Below are 14,910 nucleotides of genomic sequence, written 5' to 3'. Positions count from 1 at the left end.
GAATAATGAATTTGTGTACAGAGAAGATTGACAGCCTGACTTTCTGCAAGTTTACTCAGAATGAAATCCTCCTGTGTTCAGTGGGACTTATTTCCTAAAAGGTTTATATAGGATTCAATTATAGTAATAATGTATATCTTAGAACTATCATTCAATGGATATTATACAGAAATAAAATGACGTTATTAAATAAAGTGCCCCCACCTGATAAAATGTAACCTCACAGTGGCTCTCCCCCCTTGCAGGGAGCGGGGACCTATTTCTATGGTCCGCCCTCAAAGGCTACTGGATCCTGCTGGATTCCAGGATGTCATGAGAGGGATCACGGCGGACCTGGCTAGCGCTCCTGTCGACACTCTGGTTGATAGCTGGTCCACCTTCGCAACCAGGGCTATAGACACGATTGCACCTAAACGCCCTCGCCATCGTAGAGCTCGGCCAGCGCCCTGGTTTAACCAGGAGCTTCGAGCACTGAAGCGACATAGGAGAAGGCTAGAGCGTAGGTGGAGGAAGAACCCAATGGATTATAATAGGATAGCTGTCAGGGTCGCAACTAACCTTTACCTGTCTAAGGTAAAGGCTGCTTGTCGAACTTACTTCGCTAACCGGATAAGTGAAGCGTCCAACCAACAGGCGGAGTTCTGTATAGTGCGCGACCTATCCAGAACTGGTCTGGATGATAGGCCTCCCCTTAGTTTTTCACCTGACCAGTTTGCAGCCTTTTTAAAATCTAAAGTGGAGGCCATCCGACGGGACCTCTCTCCTTTTTTGAACACAGTAAGTCGAGCAGAGATGTCCAGTGCTCCGTCTTGCCCGGTAACCCTTGACTCCTTTCAGCCTGTCACGCCCGATTCTGTGGCCAAGGTGCTTGACTGCTGTTGAGCCACCACCTCCTCCTTGGACCCTTGCACGGCCTGGCTAATCAAAGCAGCCAGGCCAATAACAACAGAATGGGTCACTGCAATAATAAATGGGTCTTTCCTTGAGGGCAGGTTTCCCTTTCCCTCAAGGACACTCATTAGGCCCATAAGAAAGAAACCTAATTTGGCGGTGGACGAAATTGGCAATTATAGGCCCGTCACCAATGTTTCTTTCATGAGCAAAGTGGTGGAGAGGCTGGTGGCTGACCAGCTTCAGGCACATCTGGATGAAACAGATGCCCTGGATCCATTTCAGTCAGGCTTCAGGCCGTGCCATGGCACAGAGACGGCATTGGTTGCCCTGTACGATGACTTGTTGAGGGAGGCCGACAGCGGTACAATTTCTTTGTTGGTTCTCCTCGACATCTTGGCGGCCTTTGATACCGTTGACCACGGTATCCTCCTGGGGAGGCTCTCTGAGTTGGGTATCGGTGGCTTGGCTCTGGCCTGGTTATGTTCCTTCTTGGAGGACCGCCCCCAGAGAGTGCAGCTTGGGGAGAGTATTTCGGCCCCGTGGAGTCTCAAATGTGGGGTTCCACAGGGGTTGACTATTTCCCCAATGTTGTTTAACATGTATATGAGGCCACTGGGTGGGGTCATCAGGGGGTGTGGAGCATCGTTTCATCAATATGCTGATGACACCCAGCTCTACATCTCCTTTGTACCAACTGCAGGTGATGCCGTCCTGTCCCTCCAGCGCTGCCTGGGGGCCGTACTGCAATTGATGCAGGAGAACAGGCTGAGGCTGAACCCAGACAAGACGGAAATTCTGAGGGTGGGTGGCCCTGTGGATGGTGGCTTGGGAAACTCCCTCATGTTTGGGGGGGGTGGCCCTGGCTGCGAAGAGTGGGGTCCGCAGCCTGGGGGTACACCTGGACCCGACGCTCACCATGGAAACGCAGGTGGCATCAGTAGTCCGCACCGCCTTTTTCCACCTTTGACGGATTGCCTGGCTGCGACCTTACCTAGACACGGTGGCGCTCACTACCTTAGTACATGCACTCGTAATCTCTAGATTAGACTACTGTAACACGCTCTACGTGGGGCTCCCTTTGAAGCTGATGCAGAAACTTCAGGTGGTGCAGAATGCGGTGGCCAGACTCCTTACTGGAGTGAGAAAATATCAACATATCTCTCGTACTCTGGCCATGCTGCACTGGCTGCCCATCCATTTCCGCATTGACTTCAAAGTGTTAATGCTTACATATAAGGCCCTAAACGGTTTAGGACCCCAATACTTGGCGGAATGCCTGCTCCCACCTAGATCTACTCAGATCACCTGCATGAGCCAGGAGGTGAGGCTGAGGAGCCTAACGCCGAGGGAGGCCTGGAAGGAAAGGACACGAAACCAGGCCTTCTCGGCGGTGGCTCCTCGCCTCTGGAATAACCTTCCTCCGGTGATTCGTACGGCCCCTACGCTGGGCACTTTTAAGTGTCAACTAAAAACATGGTTGTATGCTCAGGCCTTCCCTCCTGTCAATATTTAATTCTTTCTTTATTTTTTCTTTCATTTATTATTTGTTTTATTATTGTATGGACTGTTTGTAAAATCCTTGTGTTTTATCGTATACACCTTATTAGAAGCTGCCCAGAGTGGTCGACCAGATGGGCGGGATATAAATCAAATAAATAAATAAAATAAATAAAGGGGGCAGGCTTTTAAGAAAGGTTAAATAAATAAATAAAAAAAAGGAAAATGTGCTGCTTATATACCGCCCCATAGCGCTTCAAGCACTCTCTGGGCGGTTTACAATTTAATTATGCAGGCTACACATTGCCCCCCCCCCAGCAAGCTGGGTACTCATTTTACCGACCTCGGAAGGATAGAAGGCTGAGTCAACCTTGAGCTGGCTACCTGGGATTTGAACCCCAGGTCGTGAGCACAGTTTTAGCTGCAGTACAGCGGTTTAACCACTGCACCATGAGGCAACACAAATTTTAGAGATAAATTCTATTGTCTGATTGTCTAATTTAATTGTAAGAGAAAGTCTCCAGATGTGAAAATGGATTTTATTCATTATGCCAGCCCAGCACATTTCAGTAAGTTAATAATTTATCAGGAGCTACAAGTTAGCAATGCCTACAGAGATCTCTGGCAAACTTCACTATGTATGTATGTATGTATGTATGTATGTATGTATGTATGTATGTATGTATGTATGTATGTATGTATGTATGTATGTATGTATGTATGTATGTATGTATGTATGTATGTATGTATGTATGTATGTATGTATGTATTTAATTTAATTTAATTTAATTTAATTTAATTTAATTTAATTTATATGCCGCCCACTCTACCCAGAGGTCTCTGGGCAGCTTACAATAATTAAAAAGCAAGTATCACTTCCTTAATTTCTTTTGGTTTATATTCCAACTATGCAGAGTTTAAATTACTTCTACACCCCACCTAACCGAAATCTCAGTACCAACCAGAGGTGAAAGGCAAAGGATTCTGGTTGGGCTTCGGTCTGGAAAACTGAAGGAGGAAGATGTTAGCTATTGTATTTGGCTCTGAGATATGGAAAGCAATGGAAAACCACCACATTGTATCCTCCAAGTTCACTAGTCATGGTTAGTCAGAAATGTAAATTGCCATCGGTTCTCCCTCCTACTTTATCTGTATCTCATCCATTTTTTGTTTGTGTTCTGCATATAGATAAAACTGATAGGGAGATAAAATATACTCTTATCTGCCACTGACAGGAAGTTTAAAAAAACTGATAGGGAGATAAAATACACCCTTGTCTGCCATTTTTGCCAATAGAAAATTATTTGGAATGTTTTTCATCTGCCCTAGCCATAGGCCCTAGCCTAAACAAAGGCATTTTGCAGTCATACCATATCTTCCTCTTTTCCTTTGTATTACTGGTAATAGGAAGAAGAAAAATTAAATATTTTTTACTTCTTCAGATTTAGCTCTTTCTTCAGCGCTATCTATGGATTTTGCTCTCTTGTGCCTGCACCTTGCTTTTGTTTGTTTGCTTTCTTATACTGGGCAGCAGCAGAGCTGTGATTGCTTATGCAATTTCTCATAACCTATCAGCTGATCTTGAAGGTTCCACAATGTTTTTGTGTTTTTGTTGCTGTTATTTTGTTTTGCCTGCTCCGCTAGCACAGACTAACGTAACTACCCTCTTCTAAATCTTGGAAGTGCACGTTGCAGCCTTATTTCCAAAATACTGAAATCAGTGAGACCACTGAACAGCAGGTCTCAACTGTAAAAGTCTATGATGAGTTCTTCCTCCCCCAACGGGCTCCCATAAGATGGTTAAGCAGCAGAGGCTGCCCTTTCTCTAGGGAGCACGCGGGGTTACAGAGAAATGGAACCTCTAGCAGTCCAATCCTATACATGTGTGTTCTGACGCAAGTCCCACGAATAGCCGTGGGAGTGTTTTCCAAGAGATCCGAGTACAGTATCTCCATGACAGCCGTGCAAGACAAATCCACTGAATGTAATACAACGTGCATCCTTTTCTATCCATCGGCCGATGTAAAGATGGATTTTGAAAATGAAGAGCGCAATGGAGTGAGGGAAAAACTACTGTAGTTGGGAGTTTGGAAACTCTGCCCTCAGGAGGGGAGCTCAGAGTCCCGCCGCGGGCCAGCGGAAAGGCGGGTGCCGCTCGGACTGAGGAAACCTCCGAGTTCCAGTCTCTTCCCAGCCATGGAAAAGTAACGGGGTGGGGAAGCGGCAATAGCAAAGCCCTCCCACGAACACCCCGCGATTCGAGGTAGCCCCTCAAAGGGCGCGGCGGGACTCCACGACGGCGAGGAGCGTTCGTCGCTCGGGAGAGTGTGTCTTCTCTCCCCGCGTCCTAGAGCGAGCGGAAGTGCGTCCTGTCAGTTTCGGAACCGTGGCGTCATATCCGGCGTGTGGGCGCGCGGCTTGATTCGCTCTGTTTGGAAGGCTCGGTGGGCTTTGCTGGCGCCGAGGCTGCCGCCGCCGCCGGGGAAATGGCGGGTAAGCGGGGTCTCTGGCGGGAGGAGAAGCCAGGCCGCCGAGGGGTGGACGGGTGGGTGGGATTGGGAATGGTGGGGAAGCGGATTTCCCACCCCCACCCCCTTGGACATCGGCCTCCGTCTCTCTCCTTCCGGGGCTCTCGGAGCGAGCGGGCTGGGAGAGGTTCCCTGACGGAGAGGCAGCGCCGGGGTCCGGGGGAGGGGTGTGTGTCTCTTCGCCTTCTCTCAGAAGCGGCAAGGAGGAGAGCCGCGCGGGAGCAAGCCTCGGCCGGGCCCACCGACGGCTGAAGGGGAGGGGAGGGTCGGCTCTGCCTGGGCGAGAAGGCCTGAGGGCTCCGGTTGCCCTCCGAGCCAAGGCTTCCTTTGATTCGGTTTCCGTTATTGATGGGGGTTTTTTTGGGGGGGGAGGTGTTTTGGGAAGCTGACAGGCTTAAGAGAAGTGCGCCGTTCTTGGCCGGGGCGGCGGCTAAACAGATTCCCCTCAGGTTTGCCCGCCCGGCAGGGTGTATCTGCGTGGCGCTCATAGGGCTGGGGAGGTCAGTGGCCCTGATCCCTCCTTAGAGAGCTCGGCTAGAAGACAACAGCACAATCCAGGCCTCGGAGGCAGAGGTGGGAAGCGCCTGGTTTTCCGAGAGTACAGATCCCTTAATCCCTTATTACTGGCGGTAGTGGCCAGGGCCCCCTGGGAGCTGACCCAAAACTGTCTTGCCCCCCCCCCCCTTGCACCAGCATGCTGATCTTCATTACCTCTTTATTAGTCCTCCGGTGAGCTCCCCATGACATTATGAACTCCCAACGTCTAGCTTCCCAGCCAGAGACCTAAGCCCCTGAGCTATCTGGCAAATAATTAATTGCTCCCACTTTGTCCTCACAACAATCCTGTGAAGTCGGTCAGGCTGGCTGAAGAACGGAAAGAGGCTGCCTCAGAGCCACGAATGAGTGTTACGGTTCTTTGGGAACTAGAATCCGGATATCCCGCGTCCCAGTCCTCTTCTCTGGCTACTACACCTCAACACCTTTTTTTTTTTTTTTGGTTTGAACTGCTAGGTCATAGACTAAAAATCATTTCCAACAGTAGCACTGCCACCATGCAAATAGATGATAAAAGATAAATAAATTAAGGGAGTTTTGAAATACATATATGGGCTGAAGGTGAATTTCAGATTCAAAGAACTTGAAGAGAATTGTTCTAATAGCAGTACAGTCCACATTTCCACATCTTAATGAAGTCCTCCTCCTGTCCCAAATTGCTACCAGTCACAGTTCTTCAGCACGAAGGCAAATGTGACTGTTGACAAACCTGGGCAATATGTGGAAGGGCCCAGAGGTCTGACTGCAATATTGTCTGGCGACAGGCTAGAATTCTGCCTCCTCCTCAGTTCTTTTGGTTAGAATCAAAATCATAACAAGTACACCTTTGGAAATCGGGGGTGGGGGGTTTCCGTGGAGGCATGGGGTCTGCTTTCAGGTTGTGAGTTATGTGCCTCTCGTCTAGATTTTGGAAGCACAAAATTACTCTTCAAATATTTACTAGTGTGAAGGGGGATGTCCATGTAAATAGCAATTGCACAGTGTGGGCCTTGCTCCTCAGCATGTGTTGAGCATCTGCATTGTTAAAGCTTCATGTCAATACGTATTTCTAGATATGCTTCCAGATGCACTACACCCTGCCCCCCAACATAGCTAGGATTTCTAATGATATGAAACTCTACACTGAGAAAAGAAGTCTGAGGGGATATGATTTCATTCTTCAAATACTTGAAAAGCTGTCATATAGAGGAGGAAGAGGATCTGTTCTCAGATAATTCCAGAGTGCAGGACATGTAAGAATGATCTCAAGTTACAGGAAGCCAGATTTTGGTACACATCAGAGGAAAAAAACTTCCTAACTGTTAGAGCAATATAACAATGGGACCAATTGCCATGGAAGGCAGTGAGCTCTCCCAACAGTGGAAGCATTTGAGAAAAAGCTAGACACCAGACAGTAATTTGTTGGCTATACAGTGGTGACTCGACTTACGAATGTCCCTACTTACGAAAATTTAGAGTTACAAAAAGCTCCGGCCGTAAAATTTTGCTTCGACTTGCAGCCAGAGCTTCGACTTAAGAACAGAAAAGGGCAGGGGAAAAGGGTCGGAAATGCAAACCGTTGGTGGCGAAGAGGCTGCTTCTTTGTAGCTCTTTTGCCCCAACGGTTAGAGCAGGGGATCAGGGAACTTTTTTACTCCTGCAGGGCAGGAGGAGGAAGGAGAGGTGGGGGCAGCTCCAGATCGCCGCCGGTGCTCTCTCTGCCCTTCCCTGGCGTGGGTCTACCCATGAGTAAGGCCCAATAAAGGTGCGGGTCTAGTCATGCATAAGGGCCCCCGAAGGCCCTGGGTTGGGGTGCTCGTTTTGGAGGGGCTTCTCCATGGACGGGGCGTGCAGCGGCATGGCAGGAGGAGGAAGGAGAAGTGGGGCGGCTCCAGTTTGCTGCCGGGCATGGGAAGCTCCCTGCTCATCCCTGGTCTGGGTCTATTCATGAGTCAGGCCCCCCAACGTCACTGGTCTACTAATGAGTATGGGCCCCTGCAGCCTCGGCTGCACTACGTGCCGGCCGAGGCCTGTCGCCGGCCGCCATCCACCAGGGAGTGACTGCCATTGGAGGAGGCTTCAGTCTGCCTGGTAAGGTGCTGCTTTTTGCTTTTTAGAAACTTTTGGGTGGGTTTTGCAAGGTGGGTTTCGGCTGAGGGGGGTTATGTTTCTGTGCTGTGTTGTTTGTTTTTGGCATGTGTGTGTGGGGTTTTTTTGCAGCCTTCGGGGCTTGCTCTGTTTATTTTTGGTTGTTTTTTAAAAAGCTGCAGTGCCTTCCGATGGGGCTTTCTGTGTGCTTTAATTTATTTATTTTCTGGTAAGTGGACCCTCTACTTACGGAATTAATCCGTAGTGGAATGGTGTCTGCAGGTCGAAAAGTCTGTAGGTTGAGTCACCATTGACCTACAATGCATTGAAAACCGATTAATCCCGTAACTGGCCGTTTTTGTTCCATTTTTGTTCCATTTTGTTTTTTTCTGGTCTGTAAGTCGATTCTCTGACTGCAAGTCGAACCTAAATTTTGCAGCCAGAGAAGTCTATAACTCGAAAAGTCTGTAAGTCGAGCCGTCTGTAAGTCGAGGGTCCACTATATTTTTTTTTGAAATGCTGGGACGGATTAATCCCGTTCCCATGCATTTCAATGGGAAATGGTGCTTTGACTTTCAAAAATTTCGAGTTACGGCCACCGTTCCAATACGAATTAATTTCATAAGTCGAGGCACCACTGCGCTTCAGTTTGGATTCCTGCACTGAGCAGGGGGTTGTTGGACTTAATGGCCTTTTAGGCCACTGCCAACTCTGTTATTATTCTGTGATAATGCTGATAGAAAAGAATTTGACAGCTTTCTAGCCCTGTCTCTTGGGCGGTGTGGTGTATGTGACTTAAAACCTTGGTCTGAATATAAACTGTGACTGTGGCATGTATCACATATGTTGGCCAGGATCCTATTAGTTATTTACGCTAGTGTGAGTGCAGTGGTGTAAATTACAGTGGCAAATTGATGCTAATATCTTATGCTAATACCTGTGCACTAGAGGATTGTGGGAGGAACACCTAGCCCCTGATGGGGGTCCCGCAGGGCACCCCAAAACACTGAGGAGCTCACTTGGCCTCTGGCAGGACTGGGGCTGTGCAGCCCTGTACTGAGTAGGAGGTGCAGCCAGGGTCACCATGCCTGGGGGGGGGTCAAGGGACAGAGAAGGGGGTAGGAGGTGAAAGGGCCATTCCAACTCATATATTGCAAGGGAAATACCATGGTCATAAAAGTGGTTTTCCCATGGGAAGGCTCATCCATTGCACTTCAGGTGTGCTGCTGATCCTTATGATTTTCCCAAATGTGAGGAATTCAACTGCATAATTTGTGTTAATGGGGGATTGCCCTTGTGATTTCCCTGGTTTTTCTAGACTACTTTTCATCTCTTTTTCTTTTCATCAGGACCTATTGCAAAGGCAGCAAGTTTTGGTGGTGTCTTATATTGCTTTCTCCCTGTTATTTTCACCCGTGGTAAAGGATCAGGGCAAAAGGAGTCACCATAATCAGGAACCAGGGGGCTGCTTTGACTCCTTTCACCCTCTTTCTTTGCTAGAGAGAGAAAGAGGGGGATGGCCATCTGAGACCCACTGTATTTCCAAAGGCAGTGCAGGTGAGGGGATTGCTTTTCCCCAATATGGTACAGTGGGGTCTTGACTTGAGAACTTAATCCGTATTGGAAGGCGGTTCTCAAGTCAAAAAGTTCTCAGGTCAAATCTGCATTTCCCATAGGAATGCATTGAAAACCATTTGATCCGTATCTGCTCTTTTCTGTCCATAGAAACTAATGGGAAGCTGCTATTCCGCCTTCGACCACTAGAGGGGGATATTTTGTTTCTTTTTTTCTTAGGTCAAGAAAGGTTCAGGGAAGGCAGGGAAAATACAGTCCAGGCAGTACAGTACCAGGCGGTCTGAAGACTGTCTCCCAATCCACTCTCTAAACGCTGGGAGGAGTGAGGAAGCAGACAGGCACCCTTTTCACTGGCCAACAGTTAACTGAAAGTTCAAATTTTGCACTTTCCCTGCCTCCCACGTGTTTTTTTTTTCAGTTCGTAACTCAAATCTAAGTACGTAAGTCAAGTCAATATTTTCCTATGAAAGTGGTTCGTAAGTCAAAATGTTCGTAAGTCGGGCCGTTCTTAAGTCAAGACCCCATTGTATGGGGAACTGTGTTTTGCAAGATGATGTCTTCTATGGACAATGGATAATTTTTGCAAGATAGTGACCCCCCCCCCATTGAAACGCATTAAATAGATTTCACTGCATTTCAATAGGGAACTGGGTTTCGGAAGACAGCGATTTCCGTGGAACTGATTACGAATTAAAATGTCTTGCGAGGCACCACTGTAATATTACTAGGCAATGAACTGATTTTTCAGTGTACACTTTATGGTTCTCCTTTGGTACATGGGGCGTCATATTTGTGGAGTCTGCATATGTTGTTTTACAGCTATCTTCTGGCTCTACTAGCTATATATTGTACTTGACAGGAAGAATAGGAGCAAGTATAATTGTAACAACATAAAGATTGGCGTCTGGGAGTCTCATTGACTATAGATTTCCTATAAGATAGATTTCTGCCCACCCCCAGTATACAGTGGGAGGGAGGCATGAGATTTCTAATGAAAGACAAAAGTACAGTGGTGCCTCGCTTAACGAGCGATTCGTTTAATGATGAATCCGCATAGCGATGTGTTTTTTGCGAACGCAAAAGCGATTACATTGCGATGTTTTAAATGGTAAAACATCGCTTTGCGACGATCAGTAAGCTGTTTCGCTTACCAATTTTCGCATAGCGATGTTTTTTCTAACAGCTGATCAGCGGTTCCAAAATGGCCACCGGATAAAAAAAAGGGCACCCGCTGTGTTTTCGCGCCCTTTCCTCACTTACTGGGCAGTGAAAATGGCGGCCGTATGGAGGATTTCCGCATAACAGTGAGTTTTTTGCCCATAGGAATGCATTAAACGTGTTTTAATGCATTCCTATGGGCTTTTTTATTCCGCAGAGCGATGAATTCGGATAGCGACGATTTTTTCGGAAGGTATTATCGTCGCTATGAGGGGCACCACTGTATAGTTTTGATTCAAATTAGTCCTGGATAAGCATGGAAATGAGTGTAGCTTGTGTATACAACTAGGAATAAGCCACCCTGAAGTTAGAAAGGCTTGTATTTGAGGAAGCAGACATAAGATAATGCTGAAGTAGAGCATTAGGCTCCTGACAACTACAGATGTTGGTTTGGTTAATCTAGATTCAAGCAAATTTTCAGCTACAAATAGTGTACCTTCTCACATGTTTCCTACAAAATGAAAATAACCAACTTGTATAACACATATTTCTTGGTTACCCAGAATAGTTCTTAGCTATTTACAAGCCTGATGTGTAAGTGTAGCTTGTAGCTTACTGTGCTTACAGCATCTGTTAATGTTGCAATTTCATAATTTTATAGTTGTATAACGACTTGTTATCCTGCAGAGGGATGCATTAAGGTATGCTGGATAAATTGAATTTTCTGGTTAAATGCTTTTTTATATGTGGGGAGAACTTACTTAAAGATCTCTTCCTCAGGGCTCTCTGCTATGGAGAAGAAATTGGCCGAGTACAAGTGTAATACGAATGAAGCAATTCAGCTGAAATTAGGTAAGTTTTTAAAATATAGATTTAATACTTAACTTAGCCATGATATAACAATTACTTGGCTCTCGATTTTCAAGTGTTGAAGTAAAGTGTGCTGTTTATATACCACCCCATAGTTCTTAAATCACTCTCTGGTCAACTTACAATGTAATTGTGCAGGCCACACATTAACACCCTCCCCCCAGCTGGGTACTCAATGTATCAACCTTGGAAGGATGGAAAGCTGAGTCAACTTTGAGCCAGCTACTTGAGCCTATTGGGATTGAACTCTGGTCGTGAGCAGAATCTTGACTGCAGTACTGCAGTTTAACCACTGCTGTATGAGCGTTAACACTTACAAAGTACAAGTAATCTTGGCTATCGTATGTCTTGCATTCTTATATCATTACTTTCACAAGGGAACAATAAAGTGAGAGAACCGAAAAACACGTTGACAACTTCTTGCATACCCTCCAGCCTCCTTGTATGCTGTGAACATGTTACTGTCTGTCTTGATAATCATTATCATGGCAGCTGTCTGAACTGGATTAATAAAGCAGAGAAGCTGGTGCATTTTGAAGAATATTCCATTAGACCTGGTGTAGCGTTCACCCTTATTACGTTAAGTAGTTATGAATATTCCTGTTTCAGGCTAATGTTGCTGAGAAGTGGAGCTGGGCGAAAGGTAATAAAGAGGCGGAGTCAGAGAGTGGTCAGTCAGAGTAGGAGAGTCAGAGAGAGTGAGAGAGGGGAGAAGGAGATAGACTGGTATTTGGGAGATCTGAGGTGATTAGAGTGAAAAGTGAATAAGAACTGTTATGACAAATAGAAGGTAGAGATTGATGATAATAGAAGTTACCTATGATTAATAATAATAACATCTGTAATCAATAAAAACGTTTTATTTAAATGACAGTGAAGTCTGGACCTGCATCTTCATCCTTCCATAATTAAAGTTGATTTAGTGGCAGCGGGGTAAAAAGGAGTAGTAGTTTGCCTTTGTGTGCTCTGTGTCTGGATGGTCAGGCAAGGGGCTCGAGGGCGAACACCACACCTGGGTTCAAGTTTTTGCTAATGTAGGGGAAACTTATTCTTCCGTTCCTGCCTAGTAAAATGTTAAAGAATGTGGCTCTTACTGAATGAAGGCCAAAATAAACCATAAAAAGTAATTATCACCAAGTTGCCACCTGCAGGTTACATTGCTTATACTTGTACAATAACATCTTTTGTGCTGCAGTTTGCTAACACCTGTCTCCCTGATGTTGCAATTTCTTTCATAGCTCTAGATTTAAAGCACATTCTTTCTAACTAAACATTCCCTTGAGCTCTGTTTGCATCTTTGCCGTGAATGACTCTATCCTTCATTGATGAAATGAAAGATAGTAAGTAAATGCATTAAGCAAACATAAAAATCTTGTGTAGGGAATTCTAGAAAGCAGTCTTCTCTCTTTCTTGCCCCCTGAATTCAGAAGCAAAGAACCCACAGTTTGGGAAACTGAACTGTCACCAGTTTTCTGAATGGCAAGATACCTGCAAATATGTGATAGTTTACAACAGAAGAGAATCATCCTATGGCTAATCTTTAAAACTAAAGACACAAGGAATGTGTTGGGAAGCAATCTTTTGCTCTAAGGAAGGACAGTTGAAGGGCCATGGGACACTATGGAGAGAAATACAGTAATTGTTGGAGATGTAATCACCTCTGGGAGGCAGTGGCTGGATCCTGAGTTCTCTCTTTCCCCCACAAATTGTTTGAGAATAATGTCAATCCTGGAGAATTTTTTTTCTATAAGAAGTTTCCTCCCTTGAGAGTCAGCAAAGAGAGAAATCTGGAAGTTGGGATGTAAAGCATCCCCTGTAGCAAGCTGGTGGGACTTTGGATGTGATAAAGCAACCTCTGTAGATCCCCCACCCAGTCTGACTTACATTGGATGATTCTACTCACTTTTCTGGACTTCATGTGAAATTAATGAGGTATTTTGGAAGACCAGTTGTACTTAGTACCCTCTATATAATTCTATCCCCCCTCAGTCCGTTTCCCAGAGGATTTGGAAGATGACAGCACGACATTTCATCCAGAGTTCAGCCATCAAGTCTTTGGGGATGAGTAAGTAATGCTAGAAAATATTTTTAAAAGACTGAATGTATTCAAAACCAGCAATGTTGTTGTTGTTGTTTAGTCGTTAAGTCATGTCTGACTCTTCGTGATCCCATGGACCAGAGCACGCCAGGCCCTCCTGTCTTCCACTGCCTCCTGGAGTTTGGACAAATTCATGTTGGTCGCTTCGGTGACACTGTCCAACCATCTCATCCTCTGTCATCCCCTTCTCCTCTTGCCTTCACACTTTCCCAACATCAGGGTCTTTTCCAGGGAGTCTTCTCTTCTCATGAGATGGCCAAAGTAATGGAACCTCAGTTTCAGGATCTGGCCTTCCAGAGAGCACTGGAAAACCAGTAATAATAGACACCTATTAAACCAAATATGGTCTTCTAATAAAAGTACTTTTTAAAAACCTTCTGATTTTTGTGATTTTAATTTTGTTTATGTTCCCTAGCTGTAACTTTGAGTTTATTCTTTAAAGCTGTATTTTTTTCAAGTTGAATATGAAAATAAACATATTTATTTATCATTGCAGTCACACATTTGGCTTTTATTGAGATTTTATCAGTACTTTATGTCAGCATCTGTCTCAATTTAGCTGGTTGAATCGCTCAGTGAGCTTAAGCTCCAGAAGTCAAGTATTTGATTCCTCACAGTGTGTCGGCTTCGCCAAGCTACATGGTCCCAGAATTCCAGCAGAAGAAGGGGATGGTAAACCTCTTCTGAGCACTTTATACCTCGAAAACCCTGGAAAGGGTTGCCATAAGTTGCATCAACCTGACAGTTTGTAATTATTATTTGTCTAAATTTATATGCCAAGACTAAGAGTAAAATCCAGTTGAATAATGTCCTGATGGCACAGGCTCTGTTGGAAGATTCTCTTTTGCCTGAATGTCCCCCATGTCCAGAGACTAGATGAATCATATTTTGTTGGTTTGCAAGAGAGGCAGTGACTGGAAAGTCCATTGCATTAGCAGATGTCCACTTGTACACTGTGGGAGATTGCCTATGAAAACGAAACAAGTCCACCTGTCTCGCTCATTTACTTTAGCTCCTTTGATAGCATTGTTACTGGACTTAATCACATAAGCTGTGCTATCAAGAGTTAATATACTTGAATATTCATTAATATTTTGTCTATGTAGCTTGTTACTGTTACTTTTCAGTGCCTTGATGCTGCTAGTAAGGAAGAAACAATCTGGGTACTAAACAAAGAGCAGATTCAATTTCCTGGGCACTCTGATTTAGAGTTGCTATGTTTAGATGGAACACTGCTGGAGAATGCAAATTCCTCAATACATCTCATTTAATTTCATAGATCTTAAACAAGGATTTGCTGGTTCTTGCTTTAATTATCTGTATTCTGATTCGTAATGTGTAATTATCCTGGCTGTGTAACAAACAGGAATCAGTCTGTATATTGGCACTTCTTGTTCATATGTCTTATTTTTTAATATCCTTCAGCTCATATGTATCTAGATATATATGGCTCTTTCAGCCTTGTGTAGTTTGCACCACAATCAGTTGATCTCAAAGGGTAAAAATGATGATGTTGATTTTTACAAAGTAAATATCCTTTATGATAGGAGCGATGGTATCATACTGTATGTTAAGTGATAAGTGCTGCAATTTCTAAAATTCAGAAAATTCCAAAAAAATTACTATTGGGTTTGTTGCTGTGGCTTGTTTCTCTGCACAGTTGTGCCC

The 14,910-nt window shown here is 45.1% G+C and overlaps 1 protein-coding gene and 1 non-coding gene across 2 annotated transcripts in view; both read left to right on the top strand.

The window, feature by feature from the left end:
• Positions 1-4,749: 4,749 nt before the first annotated feature.
• The window catches only part of HAT1 (histone acetyltransferase 1), a 33,015-nt gene continuing 22,854 nt past the window's right edge, over positions 4,750-14,910 (top strand). The window contains exons 1-3 of the mRNA XM_020806692.3: positions 4,750-4,884; positions 11,055-11,126; positions 13,134-13,209. Coding sequence (XP_020662351.3) covers positions 4,878-4,884; positions 11,055-11,126; positions 13,134-13,209 — 155 coding nt within the window. The 5' untranslated portion in view covers positions 4,750-4,877. The remainder of the gene's footprint in view (positions 4,885-11,054; positions 11,127-13,133; positions 13,210-14,910) is intronic.
• Positions 8,684-8,850, top strand: LOC140703417 (U1 spliceosomal RNA). The gene has a single exon (XR_012082824.2). It is a non-coding gene; the product is annotated as a U1 spliceosomal RNA (small nuclear RNA).

Source organism: Pogona vitticeps, chromosome 1 (assembly GCF_051106095.1).
Source record: "Pogona vitticeps strain Pit_001003342236 chromosome 1, PviZW2.1, whole genome shotgun sequence".
NCBI lineage: Eukaryota > Metazoa > Chordata > Lepidosauria > Squamata > Agamidae > Pogona > Pogona vitticeps.
Note: the sequence above shows the minus strand (reverse complement) of the source record. Positions and strands in the feature narration are given on the sequence as shown.